Below are 10,680 nucleotides of genomic sequence, written 5' to 3'. Positions count from 1 at the left end.
TTGGGGAATAAATGGGGGGAAAATGGGGAATTATTGGGGAATAAATGGGGAAAAATTTGGAATAAATGGGCAAAATTGGGGGAAAATAGGTGAAAATAATGGGGGGAAATTGGGGAAAAATTGCGGTAATAAATGTGGGAAAATGGGGGGAAATGGGAAAATTGGGGGGCAATGGGGGGAAAATGACAAAAAGACGAAAATAATGGGGGAAATGGGGGGGGGAAATGGAGGAAAATGGGGAAAACGGGAAAAATGGGGAAATAAACGAGGTGAAAAGGGGAAATGGGAATAAATGGGGGAAATAGAGAAAATTTGGGGGGAAATGGGATAAAAAGGGAGGGAAATGGGGAAAGAATGGTGGGGAAATCGGGAAAAATGAGGAAAATGGGGGGAAATAATGTAGGAAAAGGGGAGGGAACGGGGAAAATGGGGGGAAAATGGGAAAATTGTGAAAAACTGGGAATGACGGGGCGGGGGATGGGGAAAAGTCCGAAAATAATGGGGAAAATAGGGGATAAGTGGGGAGAAAGGGGGAAATTGAGAAAAACTGGAAAAATGGGGGGAAATGGATGAAAAGGGGAAAATAACGGGGTAGATGGGGAAAAAGGGATTTTTGGAGCAAAAACAAAAAGATTGGGGAGGGGGAAAAAAATGTGATTTTTGGGGAGGGACTGGACGGAACCTAAAAATGGGGGAGGGGACCCCAAATTTGGGGGGCAAAGGGGGAAGGGAGCAACAAACGGGGGGCGGGGAGGCCAAAAATGGGGAGGGGACCCCAAAAGTGGGGTGGGGGAGGGGCTGGCAGGAGGGAGGGGACCCCAAAAATTCCCCCAGCGCCGCCATCTTGTCCCGGCGCGCGGCGATGACGTCACGCCCAGCGCTCGTTCAATAGTCTCGCTAATCTGCATAACCACGCCCCCTACGAGGGGGACCCGCCTGTCACTCACTAGGTTGGCCACGCCCACTCTGTTGGAAGCTACGGGCGGGTGTTGCTGTCACTCAACGCATTGGCCACACCCCCACGTTTGACCACGCCCGCTATGTTGTCTATAACATCTTTAAGCCACGCCCCTCAATGACCACGCCCACTGTGGGTTATGTTAGCTGTTCTAAGCCACGCCCCCGAAGTTGGCCGCGCCCAGGGCGTGTCCCCCACCCAAGCCACGCCCCCGGGCGGTTCCCGCCCCCCGCCGCGGCCCCGCCCCTTTCCCCGTTCCGGTTCCGAACTCGCTCCGGGCCGGCGCCGCTCCCGCAGGTACCGAACCCCCGGACCCCCCGGACCCCCAGACCCCCCAGCCCCCCCAGACCCCCCGGGACCCCCCCGGTGCTCCCCTCCCCCCGCCCGGACCGTGACTCAGCGCGGCCCCGCCCAGTCCCGGAAATCGGCGCCGAACCGGGACCGGAGCCCGGGGGGGGTCCCGGGGGGGTTTGGGGGTCCCCGGAACCCCCCCGGTGTCACCTAACGGGGCTGTCGCCTTCTCTTGCAGCCGCTCCCAGTGCTCCCAGTGCTCCCAGTGCCGCTCCCAGTGCCGCCCCGGAGCCCTCCCAGTTCCCCCCAGTGCCCCCCAGTAGCTCCCAGTGCCCCCCAGTTTCCTCCCAGTTCCCCCCCAGTTCCCTCCAGCACTTTCCCAGTAGCTCCCAGTTCCCTCCCTGTTGCTCCCAGTAGCCCCCAGTATCCCCCCCAGCAGCTCCCAGTGCCTCCCAGTTCCCCCCAGTTCCCTCCCAGTTCCCTCCCAGTAGCTCCCAGTAACTCCCAGTAGCTCCCAGTTCCCCCCAGTAGCTCCCAGTGCCTCCCAGTTCCCCCCAGTTGCCCCCCAGTTCCCTCCAGCGCTTTCCCAGTAACTCCCAGTAACTCCCAGTAGCTCCCAGTTCCCTCCCAGTGCTCCCAGTGCTCCCAGTTTGGGGCCATGTTCCTGGTGAAGGGGCTGCTGGGGGGCGGGGGCGGTGGGGGGGGGGGGGGGGGCCCTCCCGGGGGGCATCGGCTCCGTCCTGGGGGGGCCCCTGAGCGGGGGAGGGGGCGGCGGCGCCGGGGGCCATGGGGGTCCTGGGGGGCGTCATCAGCGCCATCAGGTGAGGAGGGGACATTGGGGACACTGGGGGGGTTGGGGACACTTGGGGGTATTGGGGACATTCAGGGGGGTTGGGGACACTGGGGACGTGGGGACATTTGGGGACACTGGGGACATTTGGGGACATTTGGGGACACTGGGGGAGTTGGGGGATTTGGGGACATTGGGGACATTATGAGGGTTGGGGACATTGGGGACGTGGGGACATTTGGGGACACTGGGGATGCTGTGGGGATTGGGGACATTGGGGTCACTGGGGGGGGTTGGGGACATTGGGGACATTTGGGGACATTGGGGACATTTGGGGACACTGGGGACATTGGGGAATTGGGGGACAATGGGGACATTGAGAACATTGGGGACAATGGGGACATTTGGGGACATTGCAGGCGTTGGGGACATTGGGAACATTGGGGACACTGGGGACATTGGGGACATTGGGGGCATTTGGGGACACTGGGGACAATGGGGACATTGGGGGAATTGGGGACAATGGGGACATTTGGGGACATTGGGGACATTGGGAACATTGGGGACACTGGGGACATTGGGGACACTGGGGACATTGGGGACATTGGGGCTGGGGTTCCTGGGGGGCGTCGTCAGCACCATTGGGTGAGGAGGGGACACTGGGGACATCTGCGCGGGTTGGGGGGTTTGGGGACATTGGGGACATTGGGGGAGTTGGGGACATTGTGGGGGGTTGGGGACGTTGGGGACATTGAGAGATTTGGGGACTTCAGGGACATTGGGGGCTTTGGGGACATTGGGGACACTGGGGGGACATTGGGGGCACAATGGGGACATTGGGGACACTGGGGCAGGAGTTGACACTTTGGGGAGGGAGGTGACACTTTGGGGAGGGGGTGACACTTTGGGGTGACACTTTGGGGTGGGGTTGACACTTTGGGGTGGGGGTGACACTTTGGGGAGGGGGTGACACTTTGGGGTGACACTTTGGGGTGACACTTTGGGGAGGGGGGTGACACTTTGGGGTGACACTTTGGGGTGACACTTTGGGGTGGGGAGGTGACACTTTGGGGTGACACTTTGGGGAGGGGGGTGACACTTTGGGGTGGGGGTGACACTTTGGGGAGGGAGGTGACACTTTGGGGTGACACTTTGGGGTGGGGAGGTGACACTTTGGGGTGGGGGTGACACTTTGGGGAGGGGGTGACACTTTGGGGTGACACTTTGGGGTGACACTTTGGGGTGGGGGTGACACTTTGGGGTGACCCCTGTGTCCCCTCCCGCAGCGAAGCCGCCGCCCACTACAACCCTGAGCCCCCCGTGAGTGACACCTGACGCCCCTCCCCCTCCTTGGGGACCCTCGGGGGTGGCCCCTGACACCCCCCCCGTGCCCCCTGCCCGGATTTCGGGGTGTCCTGACCCACCCCGGATTTGGGGTCCCGGATTTGGGGTCCCTGACTCCCCCCACAGATTTGGGGTCCCCTGTCATTGTCCCCCCCCCGCCAATATTTGGCATTTCCTGACCCACCAGATTTGGGGTCCCGGATTTGGGCTCCCCTGACCCCTGGGGATTTGGGGTTCCTTGTCCCTCCTCCCCATGGATTTGGGGTCCCCTGACCCCCAGATTTGGGGTCTTGGATTTGGGGTCCCCTGAAGCCCCCAGATTTGGGGTCCCTGACCCCCGCATTTGGGGTTCCCCTTCATCACCCCCCCGGATTTGGGCTCCCGGATTTGGGGCCCCTGTTGCGCCCCTCGATTTGGGGTCCTTGGCCCATTTGGGGCCCTCCCGGAGGTCCCCTTCATCACCCCCCCGGATTTGGGGTCCCGGATTTGGGGTCCCCTTTCCCCGCCATTTTTGGGGTCCCTGACCCCCCCCGTGCCCCGTTCCAGCCCCCCCGCGCCCACATCTCCACGGTCGATGCCAACGAGAGCGAGGAGGTTCGGCAGTTCCGGCGCCTCTTCACCCAGCTGGCCGGGGAGGTGAGGGGCGCGGGATCCGCCGGGATCCGCCGGGATCTGCCGGGATCAACGGGATCCACGGCGCTCAAGAACGGCATGGGGAACCCCAATGGGGACCGGGAACTGAGCCCTGACTGACGCACCGGGACACGGGATCCCTCACTCACTGGGTTCTGTGCTGGGGTCTGTTGGGGGCACCGGGACATGGGCCACCGCGGACCGGGCACGGGACCCGGCTGACTTGGTGGAACACGACTGACTCTCGAGTGGCACACACGTTTCCCGATCAACCACCAATACCGTGGATCACCGGGATATATCACTGATTTCTGATCAGTTGGGGGACGCTGGGACCCACTGGGATCTACTGGGGGCACTGAGATCTACTGGGATCCACTGGGGTCTCCGCTGGGCTCTGGGATCTGCTGGGGACACTGGGATCTACTGGGCCCCACCGGGATCTACTGGAATCTCTTGGGGTCTACGGGGATTGTCGGGATCCACTGGGGGGCACTGGGATCCACTGGGGTCTGCTGGGGTCCACGGGGATCCACTGGGACCACCAGGGTCCTCTGGGATCCATCGGGATCTGTTGGGATCCATTGGGCTCTGCCAGGATCCATCGGGATCCACTGGGGGCACTGGGACCCACCCGGACCCCTGGAACCAACCGGGATCCACTGGGACATACTGGGATACACTGGGATCCACTGGGATCCACCCGGGTCAGGCCTTGAACCTCCCCAGAATTTTGGGGTTCTCCAAGTTTTGGGGTCAGGATTTGGGGTTCCCCCAGGATTTGGGGCTTCCCAGGTGGGGTTTGGGGCCCCCAGGATTTGGGGTTCCCCAGGATTTGGGGTCAGGATTTGGGGTCCCCCAGACTTTGGGGGTTCCCCAATTTGGGGGTTCCCCAGGTTTGGGGTCAGGATTTGGGGTTCCCCCAGACTTTGGGGGTTCCCCCAGGATTTGGGGTCAGGATTTGGGGGTTCCCAAGGATTTGGGGGTCAGGATTTGGGGTTCCCCAGGATTTGGGGTCAGGATTTGGGGTTCCCCAGACTTTGGGGGTTCCCCAGGATTTGGGGTCAGGATTTGGGGGTTCCCCAAGGATTTGGGGTCAGGATTTGGGGTTCCCCCAGGATTTGGGGTCAGGATTTGGGGGTTTCCCCAGACTTTGGGGGTTTTCCAAGGTTTGGGGTCAGGATTTGGGGTTCCCCCAGGATTTGGGGTTCCCCAGACTTTGGGGGTCCCCCAGGATTTGGGGGTCAGGATTTGGGGTCAGGATTTGGGGTTCCCCAGGATTTGGGGTCAGGATTTGGGGTTCCCCAGACTTTGGGGTCAGGGGGTTCCCCCAGGCTTTGGGGTCAGGATTTGGGGTTCCCAGGATTTGGGGTCAGGATTTGGGGGTCCCCCATGACTTTGGGGGTTCTCCAACGTTTGGGGTCAGGATTTGGGGTTCCCCAGGATTTGGGGTGCCCCTGACCCCACCGTTCCCCCCAGGACATGGAGGTGAGCCCCACCGAGCTCATGAACATCCTCAACAGGGTCGTCACGCGCCGTGAGTGCCCCTCAAAATCGGGGTCCCGCGCGGGCATTTTGGGGTCCCCCACACTCCCGAGGGGTCTCTGGGGGGCTCCAGAGCTTGGGGACCCCCCCAAAATCCCCCGGGACCCCCCCCAAAACCCCCCGTGCCCCCCCCCAGATCCCGACCTGAAGACGGACGGATTCGGGCTGGACACGTGCCGGAGCATGGTGGCCGTCATGGACGTACCCCGAAATTTTGGGGCGATTTTGGGAGATTTCGGGGGGATCCTTCAGGGGTTTTGGGGTGTAGGGAAATGGGGGGGTCCCCAACGCCCCCCAAAATGTCCTTGACGAGCCCCCCCAGAGCGACACCACCGGGAAGTTGGGGTTTGAGGAGTTCAAGTACCTCTGGAACAACATCAAGAAGTGGCAGGTGAGAACCCCAAAATTTTATTTTTGGGAAGGGGGGGTCCCAAAAATCGGGGGGGGGGACCCCAAAAAAATATAGGGTGGGAGGTTAAAGATCCCAAAATTGGGGTGCTCAGGGTGAAAGGGGAGCCTGAAATGGAGGGAAACTTGGGGGGGATCCCAATGAGCCCCAAAATTGAGGAGAAGCCAAAATTTGGGGGTGTGGCACCCTAAAAATCGGGAAGGGAAGCCCAAAATTGGGATGGGCACCCCAAAATTGAGGGTTACTCAGAACTGGGGGAGGCCCCAAATTAGGGGGACACCCCCCCCGAAAATGGGATCACCCCAAAATCCATGTGGGAGCCCAAAATCAGGGACACCCCAAAATCGAGGGGAGGAACCCAAAATTTGGGGGTGGGACCCCAAAATTTCCCCTCTTAAATTCCAGTACCCCCTAAAAAACTTGATTGGGGGGGGGGTGGGTATAGGGACCCCCAAAATGTTGGGGTGGGGGGGGAGGTTTGGGAACCCCAAAATATTTTTGGGGGGGGGTTAATTGGGAGGGTGGGCACTCCCAAAATTTGGATTTTAAAGTCCCTTAAAGGGGATGGGGGGGATTTTTGGGGTTGGGAGGGTCCCCAGATTTTGGGGAGGGGCTCAGGGGGGATTTGAGGGTGCGGGACCTCAAAAAAATCCCCTCAAAAATCCCAAAACCGCCCCAAAATTGTGTTCCCCCCCCCCAAGTGTGTGTACAAACAATTCGACACCGATCGCTCGGGGACCATCGGGCCCCAGGAGCTGCCCGGCGCCTTCGAGGCTGCAGGTTCGGGGTTTTGGGGCATTTTCTTGGGGTTTGGAGAGTTTTGGGGTTTTGGGGATTTTTTTGGATTTTTTGGGGATTTTTTGGGGATTTTTGGGGGATTTTTGGGGGTTTTTTTGTGATTTTTTGGGGTTTTTTTGGGGTTTTTTTTGGGGATTTTTGGGGATTTTTGGGGTTTTTGTGATTTTTTGGGGTTTTTTTGGGGGTTTTTTTGTGATTTTTTGGGGGGTTTTTGGGTGGATTTTTGGGGATTTTTGGGATTTTGGGGGATTTTTGGGGGATTTTTTGGGGGGAGTTTTTGGGGCTTTTTTTGGGGTTTTTGGGAGCTTTAAGGGAATTTTTGGGGGTGATTTTAAGGGGTTTTATGGGAATTCGGGGGGGATTTTTTGGGATTTTTTGGGGGGAGTTTTTGGGGCTTTTTTTGGGGTTTTGGGGAGCTTTGAGGGAATTTTTGGGGAGGATTTTAAGGGGTTTTATGGGAATTTGGGGGGGATATTTTGGGATATTTGGAGAATTTGGGGGATTTTGGGTTTTTTGGGTGGGATTTTTTTGGGATATTTGGGGATTTTTTGGGGGGTTTTGGGGTGGATTTTTGGGGGGAGGTTTTTGGGGCTTTTTGGGATTTTGGGGGATTTTTTGGGGATTTTTGGGGGTTTTTGGGGCTTTGGGGTTTGGGGAGCTTTGAGGGAATTTTTTGGGGATTTTAAGGGGTTTTATGGGAATTTGGGGGGGATATTTTGGGATATTTGGAGAATTGGGGGGATTTTGGGTTTTATTTTGGTGGGATATTTGGGGATTTTTGGGGGGTTTTGGGGTGGATTTTTGGGGGGGATATTTTGGGATATTTGGAGAATTTGGGGGATTTTTTGGGGGGATTATGGGGTTTTTTTGGTGGGATTTTTTTTGGGATATTTTTGGGATATTTGGGGATTTTTGGGGGGGTTTTGGGGTGGATTTTTGGGGGGAGTTTTTGAGGCATTTTGGGGGATTTTTGGAGGGATTTTGGGGGGGGATATTTTGGGATATTTGGAGAATTTGGGGGATTTTTGGGGGGGATTTTGGGGTTTTTTTTGGTGGGATTTTTTTGGGATATTTGGGGGTTTTGGGGGGATTTTTTGGGGGGGGTTAAAATGAGAATATTTGAATATTTGGGGGGGAATTGTCCGATTTTTTGGGGGGGTTTGAAGGGATTTTGGGGGGTCAAAGGTCATGTGTGCCCCCCCCCCCAGGGTTCCGGCTGCCCCCCCCCCTCTGGGCGGTTTTGGGGCGTCGTTACGGGGACGAGGGGGGGAACCTGGACTTCGACAACTCATGCGGAGCCTGCCGACGTTTCGGCCATGTTCGAAGGGGACCCCGAAATCTGGGGGGGAAACCCAAAATTCGGGGGGAAAATCCAAAAATCCGGGGGGGAGAATTGCAAAATCTGGGGGCAAATCCCAAAATCCGGGGAGGAAATCCCAGGATTTCAGGGCAAAAATCCAAAAATCCGGGAGGAAATTGCAAAATTCACGGAGGAAATCCTAAAATCTGGGAGGGGAATTGCTGAAATTTGGGGGGAAAATCCAAAAATCCGGGGGAAATCCCAGAAATTCAGGGCAAAAATCCAAAAATCTGGGAGGAAATCGCAAAATTCGGGGAGGAAATCCTAAAATCTGGGGGGAGAATTGCTGAAATTTGGGGAGGAAATCCTAAAATCAGGAGGGGGAAATGCTGAAATTTGGGGGGGAATCGGAAAATCCGGGGAGGAAATCCCAGAATTTCAGGGCAAAAATCCGGGAGGAAATTGTAAAATTCACGGAGGAAATCCTAAAATCTGGGGGGAGAATTGCTGAAATTTGGGGAGGAAATCCTAAAATCAGGAGGAGGAATCCCAGAATTTCAGGGCAAAAATCCAAAAATCCGGGAGGAAATTGCAAAATTCACAGAGGAAATCCTAAAATTGGGGAGGGAATTGTTGAAATTTGGGGGGAAAATCCCAAAATCCGGGGAGGAAATCCCAGAATTTCAGGGCAAAAAGTCCGGGAGGAAATTGCAAAATTTGGGGAGGAAATCCTAAAAATCTGGGAGGGGGAATTGCTGAAATTTGGGGGGGAAAATCCAAAAATCCGGGGAATCCCAGAAATTCAGGGCAAAAATCCAAAAATCCGGGAGGAAATTGCAAAATTTGGGGAGGAAATCCTAAAATCTGGGAGGGGAATTGCTGAAATTTGGGGGGAAAATCCCAAAATCCGGGCAGGAAATCCCAGAATTTCAGGGCAAAAATCCAAAAATCTGGGAGGAAATTGCAAAATTCGGGGAGGAAATCCTAAAATCTGGCGGGGAATCCCAAAACAGGGGGGGGAATCTAAAAATCTGGGGGTGAATCCTGAAATTTCGAGGGGTAAATCCTAAAATCTGGAAGTGAATCCTAAAATTCGGGGGGAAATCCCAAAATCTGGGGGGAAATCCCAAAATTCGGGGGGAAATCCCAAAATCAGGAGGGGAAATCCTGAAAGTTGAAGGGAAATCCCAAAATTTGGGGGGAAATCCCAAAATCTGGGGGGAAATCCCAAAATTTGGGGAAATCCCAAAATTCGGTGGGAAATCCCAAAATCAGGAGGGGAAATCCTGAAACCCGGGGCAGAATCCTAAAACTGGGGGAAATCCTAAAATGAGGTGGGAAATCCCCAAATTGTGGGGGAAAAATTGCAAAATTTGGGAGGAAATCCTAAAAATTTGATGAGGAAATCCCAAAATCTGGGGGGGGGGTGAAATCTGAAAATCAGGGGGGAAATCCTAAAAGTTGAAGGGAAATCCCAAAATCTGGGGGGAAATCCCAAAATTTGGGGGGAAATCCCAAAACCAGGAGGAGAAATCCTAAAATCTGGGGGGGAAGAAATCCCAAAATTTTGGGGAGGGAAAATCCCAAAATTGGAGGGGGGGGAGGGAAATCCCAAAAAATTGGGGCAGGGACCCCAAAAATCGATGTAGAACCCCAAAATTGGGAGGAGACCCCAAAATCTCGGGGGTTTATCGGGGTTCCCCAGGGGGAGGACTCCTGGATTTGGGGTCTCCCCCTGAATTTGGTCTCCCCCTGAATTTGGGGTCCCCCCCGATTTTTGGGGTCTCCCCCGATTTTTGGGGTCCCCCCCTGATTTTGGGGTCCCCCCCAGGTGCCTTCAAGTCCCTGGACCGGGACGGGTCGGGGCAGATCCGGGTCAGCCTGCAGGAGGTGGGTCTGGGGTCCCGGGGGGGGATTTGGGGTCCCCCTGTTCGTTTTTGGGGGGTCCCCAGAAGGATTTTGGGGGGTTTAAAGGAGGGAGACCCCAAAATGGCCCTGCTGGGTTTGAGTCACTGCAGAGACCCCCAAAATCCCCCAGGGACCCCCAAAATCCCCAAGGGTGACCCCAAAACCTCCTGGGATCCCCAAAATCCTTCTGGGGATCCCAAAACCTCCTGGGACCCCCAAAATCCCCCTGGGGGGACCCCAAACCCTTCAGAGACCCCCAAAATCCCCCAGGGGTGACCCCAAACCCTTCAGAGACCCCCAAAACCCCCCAAATCCTGACCGGGTGTCCCCCCAACAGTGGCTCCAGCTCACCATGTACTCGTGAGGGGACCCCCAGGACCTTCCAGAACCTTCCGGGACACCCCAAAAATCCCTCTGGACACTCCAAGACCCCCCCAAAAAACCTCCTCGGACGCTCCAGGACTCCCCAAAACCTCCTTGGACCCCCCCAAACTGCACCCCCCTCCCCAAATAAAAACTCCCCGACCTCACTTGGGAGTTCTGGGTCTGATTTGGGGGGATTTGGGGGGCTGGGGGGATTTTGGGGGGTCTGGGGGATTTTGGGGGAGGTCTGAGGGGATTTGGGGGGATTTGGGGGGGTCTGGGGGGATTTTGGGGGGATCTGAGGGGATTTGGGGGGATTTGGGGGGGTCTAGGGGGATTTT

At 56.6% G+C, this 10,680-nt stretch overlaps 1 protein-coding gene across 1 annotated transcript; it reads left to right on the top strand.

Annotated features, from left to right (window-relative positions):
* The first annotated feature begins 1,907 nt into the window (after positions 1-1,907).
* On the top strand, positions 1,908-10,494 carry LOC115916483 (calpain small subunit 1-like). Its single transcript, XM_030970219.1, is given in 12 exon segments — positions 1,908-1,964; positions 1,966-2,054; positions 2,637-2,684; positions 3,326-3,359; positions 3,930-4,019; positions 5,496-5,553; positions 5,698-5,762; positions 5,884-5,952; positions 6,672-6,750; positions 7,977-8,075; positions 9,900-9,958; positions 10,314-10,494. Coding segments are annotated over 12 exon segments (774 nt in total). The 3' UTR covers positions 10,341-10,494.
* Positions 10,495-10,680: the final 186 nt, after the last annotated feature.

The sequence above is a fragment of the Camarhynchus parvulus genome, unplaced genomic scaffold, assembly GCF_901933205.1.
Source record: "Camarhynchus parvulus unplaced genomic scaffold, STF_HiC, whole genome shotgun sequence".
NCBI lineage: Eukaryota > Metazoa > Chordata > Aves > Passeriformes > Thraupidae > Camarhynchus > Camarhynchus parvulus.
Note: the sequence above shows the minus strand (reverse complement) of the source record. Positions and strands in the feature narration are given on the sequence as shown.